This window comes from Dreissena polymorpha, chromosome 5 (genome assembly GCF_020536995.1).
Source record: "Dreissena polymorpha isolate Duluth1 chromosome 5, UMN_Dpol_1.0, whole genome shotgun sequence".
In the NCBI taxonomy this organism is placed as follows: Eukaryota; Metazoa; Mollusca; class Bivalvia; order Myida; family Dreissenidae; genus Dreissena; species Dreissena polymorpha.
In genome coordinates, this window is record NC_068359.1 from 87,942,036 (window position 1) to 87,966,710 (window position 24,675).

The 24,675-nt window shown below is 33.4% G+C and overlaps 1 protein-coding gene across 1 annotated transcript; it reads right to left on the minus strand.

The window, feature by feature from the left end:
- Positions 1 to 358: 358 nt before the first annotated feature.
- Positions 359 to 7,106, minus strand: LOC127832715 (uncharacterized). Its single transcript, XM_052358337.1, has 10 exons — positions 6,952 to 7,106; positions 6,066 to 6,242; positions 5,688 to 5,777; positions 5,301 to 5,489; positions 4,450 to 4,551; positions 3,976 to 4,068; positions 3,416 to 3,563; positions 2,533 to 2,638; positions 1,919 to 2,032; positions 359 to 1,285 (listed from the first exon to the last, which is right to left on the minus strand). Exons 1-10 carry the CDS (start codon positions 7,010 to 7,012, stop codon positions 809 to 811), a joined length of 1,557 nt encoding a protein of 518 aa, XP_052214297.1. The 5' UTR covers positions 7,013 to 7,106; the 3' UTR covers positions 359 to 808.
- Between the last annotated feature and the right edge of the window lie 17,569 nt (positions 7,107 to 24,675).

Here is a 24,675-nt window from a genome sequence, read left to right on the forward strand (position 1 = left end):
TTATTGTTCTAAGTCTATTCTTTATTCTTATGTCTAAGAATCGGTTGGTGAATACAGGCCCTGAAGTTTTAATGTCGTGGGTAACCTAACATACAAGAGTTTATCAAACTGGCAACTAATTAAACATACACATTAAAGAATGAATACAATATATAAGTATGTAATGATCTTACCGCCATGCGAACCCTTATTAAATATTTTGAACAGTAGACACAAAACGATTCCGCATCGTCCAATGCTATAGTTGCGTTCATAAAACACTCGAATTATTAGTTATAACGTTTTCATGTACTTGTTTGCAGACAATATACTTTCTTGAGGATGCACACATGCAAACACAAAATAATAACAATATGTAAACAATATGTTATACATATTTCATTATTGGTCGTTAAGTTTTTTTAAAAACGTAAACATGTTTACACTAACACTTTGTAAATCAGGTACAAAATTTTTAATTAAATGATTTTTATAAATAGCTATTTAAAGTTACAGCGTAAGCAAATATTCTGCTATTGGGAGGTGGGGTGCAATACACTGCAATTTCACGAAAAAACATGTTCAATGAAATGCAAAAATACCATGTACACGTTACTGACATTCATATTTATATAATATTTACGTCTTGTAACACAATTAAAAATGGTATTCACACACAAAATACAAGTCAACATAACGACTAACAAAATAAGATATTTTTAGGAATAAATATTCGACACTTATGGACCATAAACATTAAAATCATCAACATTTAGAGTTATTTTGTTTGTTTGGCAAAGTTTTCATATCTTCAAAGTTTCCAGTTCATTCAAATCTTTAACATCCCTTTGATTGCGCCCAAGTGTAAATTCTCATAACTCTCCAGATCATCCAATTTAGCGTCCTGTGACTCTGCGTCCTCTTGTCCTTCTCCTTGTTTCTGAGGAAACTCGGTGGTCATCTCCCTCTGTTTGTTACCCGCAGCTTTACCGCATTTTAGACCAAACTGTCCCTTCTGTCGCCTTGGGGGAACGTCATAGTTCAACTTAGCTATTCCGTTTTCAGAGTCATCATTTCCAACCGGTGTTGCCTGTTCAGGCTGTTGTTTAACACCACGTGTTTTCTTGGATAAAATAGGTTTACCCTTCCCCACATAGCAGTCATCCACCGCGGTGTTGGCAAAGGCCTTCTCATCCGCGTGGATGGAGGCTTTTTTGGGGCGCGTGTTTTTGTAGACTTCTTTACCAGGTTCAAGTGTGTGAAACTTATTGCAAGACGGACTGAACTCCTCGTATTTCTCTAGGTCCTAACATACACAAAGCACATGGCCTTTAATTAACTAACTAAATATACATATAAATGCAGTATTATAATAATATCTTTTAATAGTGACATACAGTCATCCCTCTTCATAATAAGCACACTACACAATAGCTTACCGGAGTACACACTGTGCATTTCGTGCACAACTTTACAAAAACCTTTTCATTAAGAATAAATAAATCGCAAAGTTTTACATCACACGAGTCTTCAACTCGACAACAAACACATTAACATATTTAGTAACACTTGTAGAAATAATAATAGTAAATGTAGTAATGGAAGTAAACTTGTATTACATTTACTTTGTTCTAAATAATTATGTGTCGATATCAAAATACCTTTACTCGACAACACTACAATTAAGCACTTGTATTATACATGTCGAACTTTACTCTTGTGTTAAAAACAACGGATATCTTTCGATATCATCATTTGAGTTACTTGACATTTTTATCCATAAATCTGTATTTTACAAATCAACATTGTCGGTAATGTTGTAGCGAGAAACACCATATACATTAGACAACATCGCACCTTCAGGCTGTCATGTCGGAATATTAGTAATTCTGCGTTATAATATAATCGTTATCACAAATCACACCCAAACACTATTTACCATACTGTCCACATTGGGTTCAATCTCGTTGACATGACCCTGGCTGTTCAGGCGCCCCTTACACTCGCGGGCGACCTCACCCTGTAGTGTGGCATACTTCTTGCCTGTGCAGTCCTTAGCAAAGATAATAGAGCACCATTTCAAATAAATATTATCATATTTTACATGATATTTTATTATTAACGGCATCACCATTTGTTTAGGAATAAATACAATGTCAGAAAGTGTCTGTTCGTTCGACAACTCAGCCTCCGCGCTTTAGATATGACTAGTTCTCGTCATAGCTCTATCATACCCCTACCGCCGTAACATACCACATGATGATCGTAGATTAAAATATTTTTATTTTATACGATTTACCGTACGCTTGGAAATTTAAATTATATGAAGACATCGAACATGCAGCAAGTGCTAACATATCAAACCTGGAAAATCTTATCGGCCGTTTTAAAGGTCAGCTATCTTAAGTATTTATGACACGTGACATGAAATTTGATACTCAAACCCGATATTATAAGCATAGTTCATACACAACGTCAAAATAACGTCTCTATCGTTTATAAACGTATACACAGCCAAACCAAGTATCCACATAACGATCGAGTATTTCATACCTCATAACTAATTTTGCCTTGTACGGCCGAGCTGTCTAGCGTCAGAGAGCGTGCCTTGTCAATGTCAGAGGCTCGTGGTCGTGTGTTCGTGCTTATGATCGTCTGTCTGCAAAACAGAGACATTTTATGTTTATAAGTTCGTATATAGGGAAATATTTGGATGCGCCATAATGCAGCCTTATGTCTACTTTGAGTGATCCTGAGGGTTTATAATACACTTATAAGAATATATGAGCCTTGTTCTGAGAAAACTGGGCTAAATGCATGTGCGTTAATTGTCATCCCAGATAAGCCTGCGCAGTACGCACAGGCTAATCAGGGACGACACTTTCCGCCTTAACTTGATTTTTTGGTAAGGAGGGACTTCCTTGAAACTAAAAATGCCATTAAAGAGGAAAGTGTCTTCCCTGAACTGGGATTACACTTTACGCACATGCATTAAGCCCAGTTTTCTCTGAACAAGGCTCATAAAGTTGGTATATCAATTGTCTTTGTAATTTCAATGGGTACGATATTTCGTAACACAGTATCTGTCATTATTTTGTTGATACGCCTCACTTGAATACATCGGGGGTTATATGACGAGGGTGCAATTTGAAGCAATTTAGAATGTTTAAGATCATGTCCGCAAGTTCAAGGTTAAAAAATGGACGTATCTAACATAATTGTATTCTTTATCTAGACAATAATAAATTATCTTCGAAATATTATCGTTGGCCCATTTTAATGAATTCATTCAAGTTACTTCCGTTAATAAAATTTGCAAAATTATGTTTAAACAAAAATGAAAACATAATAATACATAAACGAACAATAAAAAAATGAGCTACACCCTTTAATGTATCCAATACAAGTACAAAGAGGTGATACATGGCTAGAATACTTGTTTCGGAATCGCCTGAGACTCTGCCGGTACTGTCGTCGGCGTTTATGTCGCCGGTAACCATAGACGGCCCCGACGGCGGCAATTACGATCACGATACATCCTGCTACTCCACAGGCAATGGCACCAATAAACTTTCTAATTTGATCTAGAAATGATAAGTGTTTGTTAAGTTTAATCCTTAGTGTACTTAACTTTAAAGATTTAATAGTAAATGCTAGAAACACCAAAGATATAATTTTGTCTTTCGCACATATATTTAACAATAGCGGAATGTTCTTTTATTCATTATAAATTTAATCAGATGAACCACTAATAAACTTTAACACTCTTTTTAAACATTCAATAACATAAAAAAGTAATTGTTCGACCTACATTATAATTATGGGGTGGTTACAAAAGCATACTGCTTTATTTTAATAAACATGCACAATGTACCGATACTGTTGATAGGCCATCTTCCTGCATATTTGAAATATAGATATTTATACACACGTCAGTATTCCTTCACTGCAGCTAACACGTCTGTTTCTCGAACTATATGTACTGAAGGTTTTTACCTTGAGAAGAACCGGGAAAAAAATCACCATCGATGCTAAGCTCTGGGATCGGTGTTTCAAGACGGGTAAAGGTGGGAGCATAACTATCCCTGTCTGGACGATAATCAGTCAAAATGTTTTGAGTCATTCGTGTGCTGACGTCAGAAGTGAAAATCAAGGTACATCAGCAATTGATCATTTGTATTGTCACTATGATTTTTTTAAATTTAAAACGAATAATCATTTTTCATACAATTAGACAATTTAGAACGATCCATGCAGGGTAAAATATTAAGGATTCAATCCGGTTCAAGGCTTAAAAAATATATAACTAATTCTTTTCAATGATGCTTGAAACTTGATAATTCATGTATTAATATCAACTACAGATAAATATATGACTACACAAAAGTTTACTAAACGGCAATGATAAAGTAATCAACAAATTGCAATCCCACCAAGCTTATTCAGAATGCACCTAAATATTTTACATACTTTCGGCACACAAGTAACTGTGAGGGTTAGAGCAGTTGTCAAGGCGTTCTACAAATGTACCGTCACCTAAACGTTGAAAGCCAACACATTTTGAAACTGAATCTGAAAAAAAAATCGAACGTTTTTGACAAATATCATGTGCATTATGGTATAAAAACGAGACGTATGCTCAATGAACTTGTTTTAATGAAAACAAATACTTTGCAGGAGTTACATCAAATTAAAATATACTATATTTTCAAACTTAAAATAATTCACCAGTTAAAGGAGCCTTTTCACAGATTTTGGCATTTTTTTAACTTATTCATTAAATGCTTTATTTTGATAAATGTAAACATTGGATCATAAAAGCTCCAGTAAAAAATCAAGAAAAAAATTAAAAAAAGGAAAATAACATTGCCCGGAGCAGGTTTCGAACCAGTGACCCCTGGAGTCCTGCCCGAGTCCTGAAGTAAAAACGCTTTAGCCTACTGAGCTATTCCGCCGAGTACGCATTCAGGACGTATTTTATACCTTATATAAGCAATCTTCGTAGTTTCACAAAATTTAACGACAAAAACAGAACTCTCCAAATTATTCAATCGTTTCGCGTTGCAACGCTTTATAATTTTTAGGTTTTAAAATCGTCAAAAGATGCATATAATGGCTATATTAGAGCATGGTTAATGTTCAGTATTACTGTTTCCTCACAAATATCATAACTAAAACGAAAACTTACGAATCTGAAACAACTTTTTTCAATTTTGTCAATTTACCAAAGCGTGAAAAGATCCCTTTAAATTCCACTGGTAACCTTAATTTTACTCTTTAAACATTAATTTTACTAAGATATTATCCAAATTTTAAGATACCATTTAAACCATCTATTTTGCCGGTTGTATACTTCGACAGCCAGACAGCTGGGCCTTTGACCAACATTGCAACAGCGTTTTTGATGCTGTGACTCGGAAATGGATCCCACGTGTCCCCATTGAACGTGTACTTCTGGCGGGCCTCTATCCAGTTAATGGATGTTTTTGTTTGGGTACACGTTTTAATAGCTGAATCATGAAATATAGGAAACGTTTCTACAATCTCCTAAAAACACAGTGTTAAAGCATCGAAGTTCTTATTTGTAAGCATTTACGTATTTTTATCTTTGAGTACAAAATTTTCTTATACAAGTCAACGATATGCTGCTTTGTCAGCTTAAATGTTATCCCATCAAAATATTGATATTTTAAAAATTCTGGTATTACTTTGCCGGTTATGACTAGAGGACACGCATATGCAGTTTCCTAGGTATGTCTCCGAGGGCATATAGGCTATCTTCAAGTGCTCAATTTGACCTATAAGTAAACAAAAATTCAGAAAGACGTATACGGCAATAAACATGTCGTTGAATCTAAAGTACGCTGTGTCTAAACCTAGATCCGTGAAACCGAATAACGAGAAAGCTTTTGCGTGGGTTGTTTGTGCATGACTATATAACATATTAAACAAAATCGTTATAACGTCAACTTAATTCATGTAAATATAATGCACCCACATACATATTCGTTAATAATACAGACAACCAACCAGAAGTTATAAACAAACAGCAAAGAAAATAGTGAATAAAAAGTCGTTTGACCTACCACTAGCATATTCGATCCTTGTCACCTTGGCGTTGACCCAGACGACTTCACTAGGCTTGACATTTGCCAAAAAAATAGCACTTGGCATCTCTGACATCAAAATACGATTGTCATTTATACACTTGTTTTGTGCGGACTCCCAATCAGTTGCCATGGAAGCTGACTTTAATTTGTCTTCTGAAATATAATTAAGGACAGTCCTATGGTACCATAGCTCGTTTTTAATACACTGCCATATAAACAAAATTACGTTTTTGTCCGATCTTTTGTATACTTAGAATAACTAAATTATTGCCTTTATGCCACATAACTTGGTATACATTCGTATAAAGGAAAAACATAAAGCATTACACGCTTAAATTACGTAATGAATAAAAAGCACAAAAGCAATCTATTCAATAATTTTAAGCATAAAGAGTGCAGATATATGTGAACAGACGTGATTGAAGACGGACCACGGTGTCATTTAGAGCATTTAGATTCTTTTTTATTCGTGATGTACAAAATAAGGTTGACATCAATATATGATAACATATTGGTATGTGCGGAATCGTAAACAATTACTTTGTATATTGAAATGTATGATGATTTAAACTCACCGCCACTTATCTTACACAATTGTACTTTCATTCCTTCTGCAGGAGTATACATTAACAGCACAGAACGCATATATTAACACCACTAACAATTTCCGCAAGCCGATTAAAACAATTAGTATTTAATATTATAAAATGAAATATGAAGTTTTAAGGGTATAACATGTATGTGTTCTCATAGTTACTCATTTAGGATATGTTTTCTTCATTTATGATGGAATTAGATAGATGATTTTCTGTTCTGCTTATATAGAGAACAGTCTTTGAATGAAAGCAAAACATGATCTCACCGCTTTGAGAGCTAAGATGAATTAATCCCAGCAAAGCTATCAATCCAGAGAGAAACGTCATTATTCAATACTTCCATAAGAAGCTTGGTCTGCTTTTCTTTTTCAGTGCATTGGCATGTGTGCTATCATAACACCAATAACCTATGTAAATGATGGTTATATTGTCAATGATAAGTCGCTAGAAGAAACAGGCGATTTAACTTGACACTTTGGTCCATACTAACCATAACTGAAGTGGTAAAGTAGTTTTAGTTTCTGGTTTTTTCTCGTTTCAATTAACGGAAGGGGCATATAAATATGTTTCACATGAATAATCATGTAAGCTTAAAGGAGCAAGCTAAATTATTTATTTTATTGATTGATAGGACATTACAAAACGAAACCCCACATTTTGCTTCCGTATTTAAGAAAAGGGGTTTTGAGTTTATCAAAAAAGATATAATGTATGACTTTCTGCAATGTCTGAAAATGTGTACGAATACCTATTTTAGTCTAAAATAGCTTTAAGGGCCTATCCAGCAAGAGTGTTTCTTCATCACTAAATGAACTTCCAATTATGAATACAATGCCAAACATATTGAATCGGTTAACAATATCTATACATTTTGTATTTTTATTATCATAACATAATGCATTGGTAAAGGGTCGAACGCCTTTACGATAAATCAAATCTATTTTGTTTATTACTTTTCAGTATAAACAATAAGTTTTCATTTAGAACAGTGATCGTACGATAGAACCTTGCCTTTACATTGTATGAAACGTTGACATGTACTTATCTGCACTTCATCTTACTATCTAGATTTTATTTATAATATGTTGTTTTTTAAATATTCCTAAATTATCTGCACAATCAAGAAAAAATGTACACTTATGTGTGCAACCCTTTCTCAAATGAAACCTTTGTGTGTGTTTTTTTCTAAATGATTTCGGTATATTTAACTTTGTAGTACTTGTAATACGCGCTTTGAATATTGTATATATTTTAATTTTATTCGATAATGTATATGTGCTTGTAAACAAATAATAACATTGAGATTTTTAGTGGGTAATAAAACATGCTTGACATTAATATATAAAACCAGCCAGACATCTTATTAATAAAACGTGACAAACATATACATCTACAGAAATATGTTTTACAATTGTACATTCTTAATTGTTGTTGTTAAACTCTTATTGAATAAATACAGACAGTGAAGATCAAGTGGCCTCACTTTCGACTTGCATTCTGTGTGGCTACTGTTCGCATAGGCGTATTTCCTGTTACTTTGTGTTTAAAGCACGTGGGTTTGCTGATCCACAGTTAAATTCATGCCACACGTGAAACTTCTTCAACATTCACAAAAGCAGAAGTATTTGATGAAAAGAATTATGTTGAACGAATGCGGAAATACAAAATGAAGCCGCAAGTGCATGCCTAACAATTGTTGGTGGATTGTGGGTTGAGGACAATACTAATTCAAACATAGTTAAATTTATCTTTCTATTTTTAGGTAGAACTATACTTAAATAACTCTGAACTCTGACAATTAACTTACGCCCCGTACGTTGTATTCAATTTGATTGAAATATTGAGATATAATATACGATAATGTTGTTGTTTAATTCCCTATACATCATATTGGTATACTTACTACGACCAAACCAGTCAGTTTTAGTAACCGTCGATAGTCGTAGTAATGTCCCCTTAAACGGACTGATGTTCATAAACGTCCACTTAAAAGTTTGTGAAATATGCAAATATATACATACATATATATATAGTACAAAAATGCAAATCATATTATATTTGAGTCATTCCATTTGAAAGTTATTCTGAGATCTGCAGAAATGTCCCTCAATAGTATCAGGTGCGATCATTATGCGTTGCTTGCATTATATGTGTATCACAGTTAAGCACCTTGGCATATGTTTGCACAGTGAAAAAGATGAGCAACTGTGATTATATGTCAAACAATAATGTTGTTAGATTGGTGTTTGCTCGTTTGCACGCTCTATTAGCACAATGAAATGTACAAAATAATGTTGAAACACGTTCAAACATTAATTCCACAAATGCGTTTAGGTTTGTCTACAAGAAGCAGGTCAGGACGAAACCACCATGTATACATATATATATCTTACCATGCCTTGATATCACCATAAATTCATTAAGATAACATTTTTGTTCACATACATATATAATAATAGTATGTGTTATGTAGCTTTTATTCACATCCATTCATTACAAATTGTATTGTTAATATATATGGTAATTTGATGCTTTATCATATAGTTCGTTTTACAATTCGTTCATTTTGCTTTATATATTACAGGCATTGATATAACAGAGCTAGGTTAAGTCCATGCATAACATTAAAAAAACACAAATATTTTACAAACGCAGACACATTAACAAATGAAATATTCGTATAGAAAGAAAAGTGTGGACGTCCCCAAAATATAAACCTTTAATCAAATCAAATGACCATGGTAAAGTTATTTAAAGCTAACAACACAATTTACACGAAGATCATGCTTCTGGTCTAAAACAAAGTTTTACAAATGCCAAATTAGATTGTTCAAAATTGTTCTTGACATTTTGTATTAGCTTGAAAATCCCATGTTTAGCAAAATTTATACTTTAGCCCTAATAAACCCTTCCTCTTGCATACAAATACTTTCTTATTTATATTATAAAAAATATCATGTTAATGATTGTATTCCTAATTTACATTGTTTGACAGGAACGTTCAGGATTCCTTTGCATGCTCATTTTTCAATAAACTAATTTACGACTCTCTGTGTAAAAATACAATCTTAGAATATATGTAATATATTTTCTTTATTTTTATTACAAAAGAACGCAAATTGTCACTAACAATTTTCATTTCATATAACAAAAAATAGTTGGGTCTTCAGATTCTATGAATAATGCTTGTCTGGAACCGCTGAGTGTATGTATCTCTTTATATGTTACAATTAATGTATGTACTTTTGACCATTTAATCTTATTTTAAAGTATATTCTGGTTTGAATGTAAAGTTAGCATATCTGTATTATATCTTAAAACAATATGAACAAGTTTGTTCGGAATATACTCCAATACATGTTTTTTAAGTAAAATGGTATAAATGAACGTTGCTTACTTTGCATTTTAATGACCGAAACAATTGATACTGTGAAAAATACCCTCACAGTTCTGATTACATCTCCATAAATGTGAAGTTAATTTTAACATTAATAAGATTTGCTACTACATGTTACTTTTAAAACTTTATAAAAGTGCATATTATATCACTGACGGATACAATGCCAATGTCATACTTAGTTGTATCATATACACTTTTCATATCTATCTTGAAACTGTGGTTATAAAATAAATGTATATCAAAGATATCTTCATCTCTCCAAAATCTAAATTTGTCATTATTTTTTCCATGTAATATTTCTCTAAATTCAACATTTTCCTCTCATTAAACTTAAATACACCAGTAGGAAACATTTTCGATTAGGTTTTTTGTTCCAATAATGTATGATAGTGTGCAGCTTTTAAAGTTTATTTGAGAAGTTTTACATTTCATTTATATCAAAATCAAATAAGATACCTTAAACTGTAAAGATGGTAGTGCCTCAGACTTAGTTTTATACTTCGTTTTTATTGATTGTGTAATGACATTTTTTGAACCATTTCGTATAAGATTTGTTTCGTAATAGTTGATTTTAATCTAGAACATAATGCAAAGTTGTTTCAGAATAGTAAACCAAGATGTAGAAGACTGTGTGATTCACTCAGTTCTCACAAACAGGACCGTCTTTGTCAAGGAGGGTCTATGAACACGTATTTGTGGGGAGCGATACCATCTTGGATAACATTCTGATGCACAAGATAATACTGTAATACATTTACAAGAACACCAAACGCTAAAAAACAATAGTATCAGAATCACGGTTCCCAATTTGAATAGGCTGTATGTTTTTGTGTTGTATGTACAAAATGTTTCTGTACCATAGGTTTCTTTTCCAAAAATTCATGTTCCACGTGTTTTCTGTTCCATAGGTTGTTTCTTCCTAAGGCTGACTGTACCATAGGTTATCTGTTCCATACGTTTTATATACCATAGGTTTTCTGTTCCATAGGTGTTCTGTTCAATAGGTTGTCATTACAATAGGTTTTCTGTTCCATATGCTGTCAGTTCCATATGTTGTCTGTTCCATAGGTTGTGTGTAACATGTGTGTATTTTCTAGATTTCTCAATGTTTAAGCTTAATAATATTTAGTGTTGCTCCTTGTAGTAATAACAAATGGAATTGACATGCATAGTCGGTATACAAAGAGCAATGGTGTTGAAATGCATTGTCTGTATACATTAGTATTAGTGTTCAAATGAATTTTCTATATGTCTTATATTTTTTGATTATTTGGCAAACATTTATACATGATCATATCAAATATATGTTATTAAATACTTGTAGTTATATGATTATTTAAACACTTGTGAATGTGTGTTTTATGATTTTGCCACTTTTACTTAACCTGTTCCGGGAAATGTTTGTATATGTCGATATAATATTAAAGATATATTTTTAAAACGAGATATTAAGGAAGTAATTATATGTAAAAATATAATGATCCTATTTAATTGTTAGTGTTCATAAACCCTTAAACATATATGAACCAGTAACGAATTAAGAATACATTATGTATCTAACTTGCAGATTGCAACACAACACACAGGTCTCTTTTCACATTTTCCAAAATCATGATGATAATAATAGAATTGTTTAGTAACACGTGTGTTATGTTTTGAGGTTAATGCAGGATAAATCCCTGGGATTAGACAATCATTCTATCTTTATTAGAGGCATTGACTTGACCGTTTAAACAGCTATAACTGATGGCTTGTGTTGTCAATATCTCAAGATAAATAAACATTTACATTTCAATATAGTTCCACTTACATAGTCATTGGATTCTTAATATGTTTTGTTCATAAAACACTTTGTTGGTTCTAAAGTCATATTAAGAATAAGTATATATTTTTTAGTTCGGGTGTGAACGTATATAGAATAAAACATATTATATGGTTATCTCTTGATTAAACCCCATATTGACAACAAGTCGTTTCATATTTATTTACGTTTTTAGTAAAGATATTATAAAAGCAACACTACTTTGAAACTAGTTTACAATTTGCTATCGAATAATATATTAAATTCTATTACAAACACGTGAACTAAAATTGATGAAAATTGGTTCGTATGTATTTCAAAATTAAACAATAACCACGTCAACTTTTTTAATTTCAAAAGGAATATATACAATCTATACACACTTGGTTGAAACTATGAAAACAAAAAGACAACCGCGTGACAAAGTTGCTAGGATTCTGATTCTTTGGAAAAATGTTGTTGTCATCGATTGTTAGTGTCCCCCTTTGAAACAGATTGTACGCCATACGTTACTGATTATTCTGACACGGCAATCAGCAGACAAATTAAAATGGATCTCTCTAAAACAACTCATTTACAAAACTAACACCTTACATTCACAAATAACTAGCAAATCGTTTTAGAATTGACTTTGTAACAGTAGCTTGGGAAGCCTGAACAAATATGCTGTTCAATCTTAATAAACCAAGCAGCTTCCGGGTGTTAAAGGTATGTAATAAATGCCGGTTAAATTATTCATTTCGGTGTTCGACTTTTAAAATGTTGAGCAAATAGTTCATTAATCCTTTCGATATGTTTGAATTTTTTTTGCAGTGTAATGTAAGCAGTTAGCGCACATGGACAATTTTTCAAACTATATTGGATTTTGTAATCAGGTTTACCAAAAGCCGTATCAAAAGATAAGCTTGATGTATACCGTTTTTCAGTAAATGGTTGTGAGTACGTGAAGTAGGTAAGCGCACTCGATCAATTTTTGGTCTATAATCTGTGAATTGAAAGACCTTTAGTGTTTTTAAAAATGGGACTCACATTGTGCTTGGTATATGAATTAAGTAAACAGGTCAAAAGCCAAAAGAGAGAATGCGCTTATCCGAGATTTATAATAACAAAACATGATCACATCACAGAAAGGCAGTTTTATTATAAACAAAAAAAACAAAAAAAAACACGTCTTAATGCCGAGCTAAGCCTTTATTTGTCAGTCAGCATTCCGCTGAAACATGACTGGCATGTATGTGCCCCGACCCGGGATCGAACCCGAGACCTCTGGAATTCAGCAAGCGCCTTATCCACTGAGCTATGGAGGCATATTGATGAGGTAAATTGAACGCTTTAAAAGGTAGCTTCATTTGATTGTTATAACAAACCTAAAATTAAAACAAGATGCCGGTAGGAAAACTAAATATCAGTATTGAAACCGTGATTTGAAATTATATCAAACAAAGCATATTCTCATATGACATTTTACATTTTCTTAAAATAAGTTTCATTAAATTGGTGTTATTCGAATTTTATTTTTTACATTCTGTGTCCTATTTTGCCGAGAAAAACAACTTAAATTCCAAGAATGAATTCAGCCTGAAGAAAGTGTCTCTATTTCAGTGTTTTTTATTATTTTATAAACACATATAAAATAAAGTGAAACGTGTTTAATTACCTTAGTTACAACAAACTGAGAAACCATGGATAGTTACAAACAAAACAGCATATTGTTCTATGCAAACTGATCTTTTGATGTGCATGAACTTATCAAGAATTTTAGTTTGTCACATGTAAAAATATTTAATGTTGAATTAAATATAGATTTAAAAATAAAATGCTTTACAAAATGGGCCATAATCATGCTTAGGGGCTGGTAACATTTTCAGGTCTTGGTTAGTGACTGTGAATAAAACCACTGCACACATGTACATATTTATTTTACCATCTGTAGTATACATAGAAATATAGAGCTATTGTAATCCAGTCAGGCTTCCTAACTCCAACAGACGCCACCGAAGTGACGTAACAGGAAGTGAATAGGAACGCTGCTGGTCCCCTGACCATGCTGCTCTGCCATCGCCCCCGCCGAACATGGCGCTGCCGCCGCTACTCCCTTTTCGCCGTTGCACATGTTTAAAATGTATAATTCAGAAATATTATAAACAAGTTATTATAAATATATCAACAGCAAAACAACTGTAAGAAAATAGAAACTATAAAATTCCCTGTTATATGAGTACTTTTTTAATCGACAATCATCACATTTTGTGTTTCGGGGGCAGGGATTAGCTTAACTCAGAGCTTGTCTATACGCTTCCTTAATCAATAGTTCCAAAGTACATATATCATATTACTCCAAATACACACTATTGAATAGACAGTTTTGCGAAAATGCGGTTGAATATTACAGCGTGATAAAATGCGAATGCACCATGCACCGTCTTTCCTTCCCATGGCAGCAACTTAAGTATTAAACATTTTATTCTATATACTTGTCAGAAGGTTCCGTTTTAGAATCTTAAGGATTTAAAAAATCATTTAACTTTTGCGAGCTCAATTTTGCAGCCAACAGCAAAATATTATTCCTGCAAAATACACTAGCCCATTTGAAAGCCTTTTCAACGGAAAAATAACACACCTGACAAATAATACAAACCAGCAAACTAAGAAATAAAATCAGCAAAAACGAACTTACCGTCAGTTGCTTGCTGTGTAAATGCCTAGGAATAATGTGTACTGATCGCAACCCGTTTATATAGGACTGAAAAAAATAATCTGGCGTTACGTAATGGGTTCTCCTCCCCGGTTTCGTACAACTTGGTATAGGTAAAAATTAATCCCAGGGGATGCATGAAGAGCCCTATTGGGATATGGCCTATTGGAGAATTACGTGGAGTTGGAAATATTTCATTAACAACTAATTTAAAGAATGATATAGACTTGGAAACTTTGTGTTAACAACTGAATATAAAGCAAAGAACTATCCATCGAGTTTAGTTATATGTGTGTGTCGCTGTTATGGCACAACCCGCTTAATAGGTTAACTGTTTTTTACGTAAATTTAATAATTATTTAATACTTTATTTTTTTTATAAATTAATGGGGCTAGTATCTTTACGGTGTACAATTTCTGATAATCTATATGTGGCATGACTTTTAATTTTTAAAATATGTAACATATCTAATTTAAGCAACTGTTAGGTATGTCGGCGTTAATTATTAAACAAAATGAGTGCTTAATACTACCAGAAAGAGAAGACATGATGGCATCATCAATTGTGTTTAATGACCAGGCTGTCATCTGCCACTCAGTGTGGTTTATGACACTATCTGTTGTTAGTTAAACCTGGAAATATCTGATCAAAACAAGATAATCGGAATACAAAGGCTTACACGATTTTCAGATTGATGCAAACAATAAAATGAAAAATTTTGCATTCAATTTTATTAAATGTTTATTTAATGTGTCAACATGATAGTTTTTACACACAAATACCATTATGGTTAATTTTTTATATGTTGTATATTTGAAATTGATCTATTTATTTTTTGCTTTCAATCTGATTTGTTTCAGTTAAGTAGAACAACTTGTTGGCATGTTAAAAAATTAAATTTTAATATAATCGTGTACATATAAACGATCACGATCTATTTCCCCAATTGTTTGTGTCTTTCTTTTGCCTACAAATACAGTCCGGATGTAAACACGCAGGTGCGCGTGACGTCACGCGTGAACTGGTCTATATGTCTCTGATGTGTCCCTTTTATAATTTCATGAGAACAAGTCGCTTCAAAAGCTCATTAGAGTTTTTTTGTTTTAACCTTTTCTTGCAAACCCTAAATAAAACTTATTGTATTGTATAGTACAAGATCATAATGCAGAACTAATTACGGGGCGAAATGACAGAAGGGCGAACAGGCGCAAGATGCGAAACGACCCGACAACATAAGACCGAGAAACAAATCTTCGCATGACTGCAGTCATAAGTAATCAATATTTATTCAAGTTTTCGTGGATAAGTTTAAAGAATAATTTCAGAAGAATGGTCTTTGCTTAATGCTTCGAACTTTCTTTTCGACATGGCAGCTTCTAGTAAATTCCACGAATGGTGCAAGATTCTGTTATGATGCTGCTGGTTGACAGAGCGCTGGAAATAATTAATGAGCTTCCGGTGTAATCGGGTCGGGTATAATCTCAGGATCCGGGACCCGGAAAGTCCGAGATCCGGAATCGTATGAAACATGTATCGGAAATGTAAAACTGTTCCTTTGCTAGTAATTAACAGGTCACAAATAAAAAATTTACATGATATAAATGAAATTATATTGCTGTAGCAATAAAAGTAAAGTACAAGTCAATAGCATAATATAATTTCATTTGGAGGATTTGCAACAAAGATCTATGTGAAAGCAGGGTGTAGGTTATACCCATGATAAAAGTAGGCAAAGTGCTGGAATCCAAAATACTCACCAACAAATAATTATAAATACAATATTTCCTAAGTCATGTATATGGGGTTTTATGCAAATAAAGAAATACATAAAGGTTTGTTTTTCAAGATAAAAAAATATCAAAGAATGAATGCTTTGAGAATCTGGATACCGACTGTCCGAGTTACATAAACCTTATTTACACCGTTTCTTTATATTTCATTTCCTATTGTTTCGAACAAAATAAACGAAACTCGTTGAACACATGAGAATAGGTTTCGTCTTGTCTAGAAAATCGTGGAAAGGTCGCTAGCAACCGACGCACACAATTAATCGATCGCTGATTGGTCGATCGATATTCAGATAAGAATCTGATTGACAGTTGGCGAGATGTCAATTATCATTTGGGACTACATGTAAACAAAATTGCAAATTTTACAATCTACAAGGTCCTACGATAAGTGTTAAGCACTAACTATTCAAGCAGTTTATGAGACTTCGTGATATTTGTGGTCTGTATGTGAGTGATAATATTATATACACCACTTCTTACAGATTCCGTACGATGTTATAATTGGTATGTAAATAATACTAGACAAACGCTAGTGCCAATTATACATTGAGTGACCTTTATTAAACAGTGCGAGGTCATTAAGAGACCGGGTAACGAATTTATCTTTTCATGCACCACACCCTTCTCCAGCATCAGCGCAATAGTAAGGGAAAATCCACATTGATGTGATGACGCCGTATTGTTTACTTCCTCATAAAACTTTACTTAACTGATGTGTAGAGCTACTGACCTAATATACGGGCAGCATGTGACCTGATTTCGACCTTTAAAACGAGTACTATGTACAAGGTGAGATAAACATTTAATGTTATTTAAAAAACAAACACATTTAAACGGCAAACAGCCTTAACAGAAAACTATTTTGACATTTAATAATTACAATTTTAATGATTCGTTGTAAATGACAGAAATGCAAGACGAACAATACAAATTCTGAACAAAATCTTTATTTTGTTGAATACATGTATACATAGTTATTACCGATACAAACATTTAAATAACAAAACATAAAGCAAATGTATCATCTTTAATTTCATTTCAACCAATGAATATTTATACGCTTCTTTAAACCTCTTCAACGAGACAACCGATTTCGAACAATAAAATGCAGTCTTAATAAATCAGTTTACAATTCTTCAATACAGATACTACTCAAACCTTTTACAGAAATCTGACATATGCCAAATAATGGAGAAGCTTGCGCTCTGTGCAATAAAACATTAACATTAAATTGAAAAGAAGACACGCGTTACCGACATACATATCTCAGTATATGTTTAAAATGATAGGGCCCGATTAGTAGCGGTGAATTCAATGAATCTCCAAACAATAGAGTGTGTATTCAGTCGACAATATTGACCTGGCACGCGTGCACTACATGGACACACCATTCACCCTTAATTGTTATTTGTGTAATCAGTTTTCATGAAGCCACATCAGTTGACTCTGAAGGATAAGCTTCAATCGAGTTATTTCAGCCAGTACGAAACGTAATTGATTCTTCGTAACGGTGCTTTAATATATTCATGCATACCGGCCAGTGTCATGGTGATATCGGCGAGCCATATATAGTCAATATAACACTACTACATGCTGATATATCTGATCAAAGATTTACAATGTTTACTTTACTGTATATGAAAGCACACACGGCAACTTTCATGACGTAAATGAAACAGGTTTTATTGTGTTGTGTGCAGGCTAAAATGAACCCCTCATCCAAGCATTTTGTGCTGGATGGAGGGGCATTATTGGAGAATGGCCGGAGGCCGAAATATACAAGCATATCACTCTAGTGACCCACAAAATAGTCGCACTTTAAAGGTCAAAAGATGACCTTACACCACGTGACCCAACATACATATAAGCTCGAGATCCACGTGCAAATCTCATAGTTTTAAAGAAATTTATGTTGGCTTCTTAGAAAAAAAGCAACAAAAAACTAATAAACATATGCATATTACATTATAAGAAAAAAACATATGTTAATCCTCATTTTAACCTAATATTGTGTAAGTATTGTTACACAAACTCCAAGTACTAGTGAATATTTTTCAATAAAACAGGGTGGGCGTAAGAGGGAGGGTGCTTGTATATTTCGGCCTCCGGACATTCTCCAATAATGCCCCTCCATCCAGCACAAAATGCTTGGATGGGAGGTTCATTATTTTCGATGGCCTACGGCTTTCATATACAAGCATGTTTAAAGTGAAAACAACATAAATATAACCATGTACATTTAATTCACTTCAGATGCCACAGACAACCTATACTACTTTGCTTCATATACTCAAGCATCATCTGAACATAACAATATTGAAATGTTGAGCAATATTATGCAGAAAGAGATATAAATCAAAAAACAATTCTGCTTAAAAACAAATCATAACAATATAAAACATATTGAATTTAATATGTTTAAATCTTATTACAGTGAATTCAATACACAATTCTGGTAGTTACTTTCAATATCATCGTTTTGCACATCTCTAAGATAAAAAACCTTGAAATTTTTGGCTGAAGACCAATTACAGTCTTGAGAATTTCAGACATTTTACACCCAGCCCTAGAAGCTGCAGATGATGAAGCTCCCCGATAAGAATGAGCTTAATATTTAACAATGTCTATTCCTGCTAATAAAAGTACATTCTTTAACCAACGAGCTAAAGTGCTTGAAGAGACTGCGTTATAATTTTTAAAAGAAACAAACAATTGAGAATCGTTTCTCAAAGACTGTGTACATTTCAAGTAATACTTCAATTTCAAAACTGGACATAACTCGTGTTCCTCGTATGAACATAATTTTATAACAAAATTTTGACCTGGTTTAGTTGCTTTCAACTGATCACCACAATCAAAAATTGCAACATCTTCCTTTATACACAAATGGTCAATATTCAAAGCCTTCAGAGACTGATCTCTTGCTGCCGTACACAGAGCTACTAAAGACACAAGTTTAAATGTTAAAAGTTTCAATGAAAGGGATTGTAATGGCATCCATTTTGCAATAACATTTAATACCTTTCCTACATCCCAAGTGTAAACATACCTAGGTTTTGGAGGGATCTCTCTATTAAGACCCTTCATAAATCTATTAAGTATATTAAAATTCAAAACAATGTTAGGATTTAAAATCTTTACCGTCTCTAAAATCACTGACTTATGACAACTTATAACACTATACGATTTTTTCAACTGTTTTAAATAAAGCAAATACGATATTATGTCATTTTCAAGCGGTTTAATGGAATTGCACATGCGGAGATTACACCACATATGCCATCGTGTCCATGCGGATGAGTACTGTTTTCTTGTTCCTGGCCGCCAGCTTTGAAAGATTGAGTCGATAGCCATTTGCGGAATGCCACAATTCTGCAATTCTCTCCGGAGACAATCGCTCCAACCAACTGCAGATGTTTTTTTATTGGATGCAACTCGTTGTTGTGAGGAAGGGTAAGTAGGTCCTTGTGTCGAGGCAACCTGACAGGAATAGAAACAAGTGAGTCCAAAAACAATGGAAACCATGTCTGGTTAGGCCATAATGGACATATTAACAATGCTGCTTTAACCTGATCCTCCTTTATTTTATTCAACACCATGCCGAGTAAACGAAATGGCGGGAAGATATAGGGTTTCCATTTTGACCAATCTAAAGAGAAAGCACCAGTATATAAGGCTTCAGGATCTGGGGTCCACGATACATAGTTAGCCAATTGTTTATTTAATCGAGATGATCTATATTTGGATTCATCAACTGTGAAAACAATCTTTCAGTCACTGATGTTTTTAATTTCCATTCAGAGGTATCTGAAAAATTTATAGAAAAATAATCTGCCTGAATATTGCAGATGCCTGGCAAATGAAAAGCAGAAAGATATATATCTCTTTTAATGCACCATTTCCATATCGTTTTCGTTAATTTGTCCATTTCTTCAGAATTCATACCACCCATATTATTAATAGATGATATAGCTGTGGTACTGTCACTTTGTATGGCTACATGAATACATGTGTTATTGCAAAGCCAGGTCTTCAAAGCAAAGAAAATTGCAAGCAACTCCAAATAATTAATATGAAAAAATGATTCTTCGCTTGACCAACGCCCACCAGAAGCTTGCTTTGTGTCAATAAAAAATGAGCCATAACCTTCACATGAAGCATCCGTTTGTATAGTGAAAGATATACGGTCTGGTCTTATTTTCCTGCCATTTTTTGAACCAATGTTCATGACCCACCAATGGATTTGTTTTTGTGCTTTTTCATCCAGAGTCATAATTGACTCAAAATCTGTTGTAACTTTTAATGCCTGAACTTTACATCTTTTTAAAGTTCTATAATGGAGTGGTCCTTCTAATATTGCAAAAAATGTACTAATTATCAAGCCAATAAAGGACGCTAGATCTCTTATCTTTACCAGTTTCTTTGTCAATAAATGTTCGCCAAAACTTTTTACTTTACAAATTTTATTTTCAGGCAGAAATACCATGAACAAGACCGAATCAATTATGTAACCAAAATAGGTTATTCTTTGAGTAGGAATTTTTACTGACTTTTCATCATTTATGAGAAATCCTAAAGATTCCAATTTTTTACTCATCATGTCCTTGTTGGTTCTACATATTTCCTTTTTTCCATGCATATTGATACTATCATCAACATAGTATGAACATCTAATGCCCATTTTTCGGAAAAAGGCATACACCGGCTTTAATACCTTGGTAAAACAATAAAGAGCTGAGCTTAAACCAAAACAGAGACACACACAATTATATAATTTATTCCTCCACTCAAATTTTAGATATTTAAAATATTGTTTGTCAATAGGTTTTGACCAATATGCCTTTTTAAAATCCAAACTTGTGAAAAAATCATTTGGTTGTACTAATTTCAACACAAATGGAAATGTTTCTTGTTTAAATTTTTGATAATGAACAAATTCATTTAGACTTCGAAAATTTATTATCGGTCAAAATTCTCCATTTGGTTTTGGAACAAGAAAAATATTTGAAATAAACTCATTACTTTCATGAACTGTTGGAGTAATAGCCCCATCCTTCAACATATTTTCAACTTCATTATCAATTAATATTTTTTCATAATCATTAAATAAAATTTTATTTTGAGGTTTCTTTTGAAATGGAGGATTATCAAATACAATTCTGTATCCTTGTATGGTTTCAAGTACCCATTTATCTGATGTTATTGTCAACCATTCATTGTAACAAGCCTTTAATCTATCAGAATTGCTTTCAATTACCTTTATTTTGAAGACCTTGGCTAGTTTGGGGCTTGAGGTGCAGCTGTGCTAGACTTCTTCTGTTTGAAGTCATGTCTATGGCCGAACTGCCCATACTCGGTCACTGCCGCCTGTCTGTTGGAGCCATATGTTCCACGACCATATGGACGAGCCCTCCATCTGCCAGTTCCCCGTCGGCCCCTAATAGGACCAACAGAAGTGGGTTTTATCATGGGATATTTCCCAACTCTAACGCTAGTTTCACACTTTTTCAGTTCTTTACTCACATCATCACCAAACAAGTAATGTGTAATAGGTGTATTGATATTGCAAATACTTGCATATTTTTGTTTAAGGAAAGGTCTCAACAAATACCTTCGCCGAACACTCATATTAAATTGGACTTGACCAAGCATTGTCAATGAATCTGCAATAAGTGTTTTTATTTCTGGAACTTTGCCAATATGTTGCTTTAAGAGTTTAGCCAATGTTAAAATGGGTATCATACCCGCAGTAACCAGATTCTGAGTATCCCGTAATAAACGGTCAGTGGTTTGAACCCTACGTTGACGTGCGAAATCACCCCAAATTTCCTCATTAACTTTTGGTGCCGACATACATTGGCAATTGGACGGTATTTTGTATTTGTCTACCGTTTCATTCACATTACACATATGAGTGCACGAATCGTTGATTAATTTGGCCATGGACTCAGACACTGGGTCACCCAACTCTGGTGCCTTTAATTTGGCCTGTGGCCATGAATCATCATCAGGATTTTCATCCTCAAAATCATCAAATAGCGAATCCTCAAATCTGTTCGAAAACGAACAGTTTACGTTTGATTTTGACCGGTTTTCTTTATCAGACATTTCTACCTCGTAACTATCGCTATCTGAGCTATACAACATACCATGAGTAGGGATCGAAGCAGTTGGTTCCTGTTACCCCAAAGCTGCCCTTAATTTGTCCACAGTTTCGGGAGTGAGCTTATTTAAGTCAACAATGCTATTCGAGCTATTTGACACTACATCGCGTCCGCCATTGTTATTTTTATCAATACGAGGCTCATTACTCGGTCTTGTTATTCCTCGGTCTTTATCGTTACGCGTTGCCTTGCGTACAACTGACCGCAGTGGGGCTCCTGCGGGGACTTTCTAGTTATCTCGTATTCGTCATTCGACCCCGAATCACTCAAATTACTTGTATCAGATTTGGTATGAACTGATTTGTGTTCACTGTGGTCAGAGAGAGACAAGACATCGTATTGCTTACCACTTCTCTTGCGTCTTGACATCGTCAAGAAAAAATGTGGGCTTTAAAGAAAAGCCTAGAAGTACAATTCAACACAAGTTGAATAAATACGTACGTACTATATAATAGTAAATAAACAAAACAACACCATTAACAATTCGCGTTTAAATTTCAAAAAATTGAAAAGCATGCCACGTGGTCACTTACCAAACCAATGTTCAGCTGTGTTGAAGAACCTGCGACCGGGTTCGCTAAAATGACTATGAGATTTGCACGTGGATCTCGAGCTTATATGTATGTTAGGTCACGTGGTGTAAGGTCATTTTTTGACCTTAAAAGTGCGACTATTTTGTGGGTCACTAGAGTGATATGCTTGTATATGAGAGCCGTAGGCCATCGAAAATAATGGACAATTGTATCGCTAAATGCTTCAGAATTACATGGTTTATTCAAGATACATGAAACATTACAGTCCACGAGTACACCTGTATAGTTCAGAATTACATGTATAGTTTAACAAAACATAAACATATTAATCTATATTATTAAAAGTATTTTTTTTAAATAGCTAATAACTATAGACGAAACAACACTTCATACACATATGCACATGTTTTCAATAACACGAACAATAAAGCGAATAACAACAATATAAACCGTACGATAATCAACACAATACGAATGAGATAACAATCAACAACGACACAAATACAAATACACACATCGAAATATCAAATTAAACAATAAGAAGAGTACAACAACGACACAAATAACAATGACATGAACAAACTGCCAATAGTACTACAGCTATTTGTTCGACTTTGTCTACAACAACATAAGCAAAGAAAGTATATTGCCTGTTTGATTTTGAGTTATATGACGTTACTCCAAAAGATGACTGATATAAAAGATTTTAAATATGCTATAACAAATATACCTCGTAAGAAGGATATTCGAACCGATAAATGGTGTGAATAAGGCGTACTATGTATATGTTTGTAAGGCAGACATGTAAAACAAAAAGTATCTTATACTGAGCTCGTAATGTAACAAACATTATCGATCAGTGTGCAACACCCTACTAAGCCATTTCAACAAAATACAGCCATTATTACGTCCGTTAATACATGGCTTATATATTTAAATCACTATGCTCAATAGTTTTCTTTTATAATTAACGTAATTTTAGCGAATTCTACGTATGGTCAATACATACTCATTAAACTGTGTATAAAAATTGAGCGGTCATAACTGACAACAACGACCAGAAAATAAAATGGTATTTGCAGACTATAGACATCTTTGTTTTCTCAAAATATTTATTGTTGGTTTAATGTGTGCAACCAGTCTGGGATTGAAACAAAGACTCTTTCCTAACAAGGTCAGTTATCTACCCAGTGAGCTAACTATGTAGCTTGCCTATTTAATAAACAATCCCACATAGGTATCGTATCATTCTACTCTTCCATGTCTACTTGGAATATTATTTAATACAAACAGATGGAACAATCATTTTCCTTAGTATTTTGAGATCAAAAGCTAACGTGCAATCTATAACCATTATAATTGTGCAAGTCAACGTTGTTGTTTATTAGTAAAACTACCAATTTAAAGCAGTTAAGCAACTTCATTATTCCGTTTATCTCTATTGAGAATTATCCTTATACAGGGTCCAGTGATTTATTTTAATTTAATGAAACATTTCTAATAATTCACACTTCAAAAGATACGTTCTTCTTTTAAATAATTCATTATAATAACGAACAAAACAAACACTGATGTTGCAATCTTGTACATACATGTAAAATGTTAT

Bases quoted from the DNA above. Each gene is read 5' to 3' on its own strand.
- LOC127832715 (XM_052358337.1), bottom strand. From the start codon at position 7,012: ATGACGTTTCTCTCTGGATTGATAGCTTTGCTGGGATTAATTCATCTT. The intron at 3,564-3,975 runs GTAAAAACCTTC...TATCATTTCTAG, and splicing joins TTTTCCCGGTTCTTCTCAAG to ATCAAATTAGAAAGTTTATT. The intron at 1,286-1,918 runs GTAAATAGTGTT...TGTGTATGTTAG, and splicing joins AACCCAATGTGGACAGTATG to GACCTAGAGAAATACGAGGA.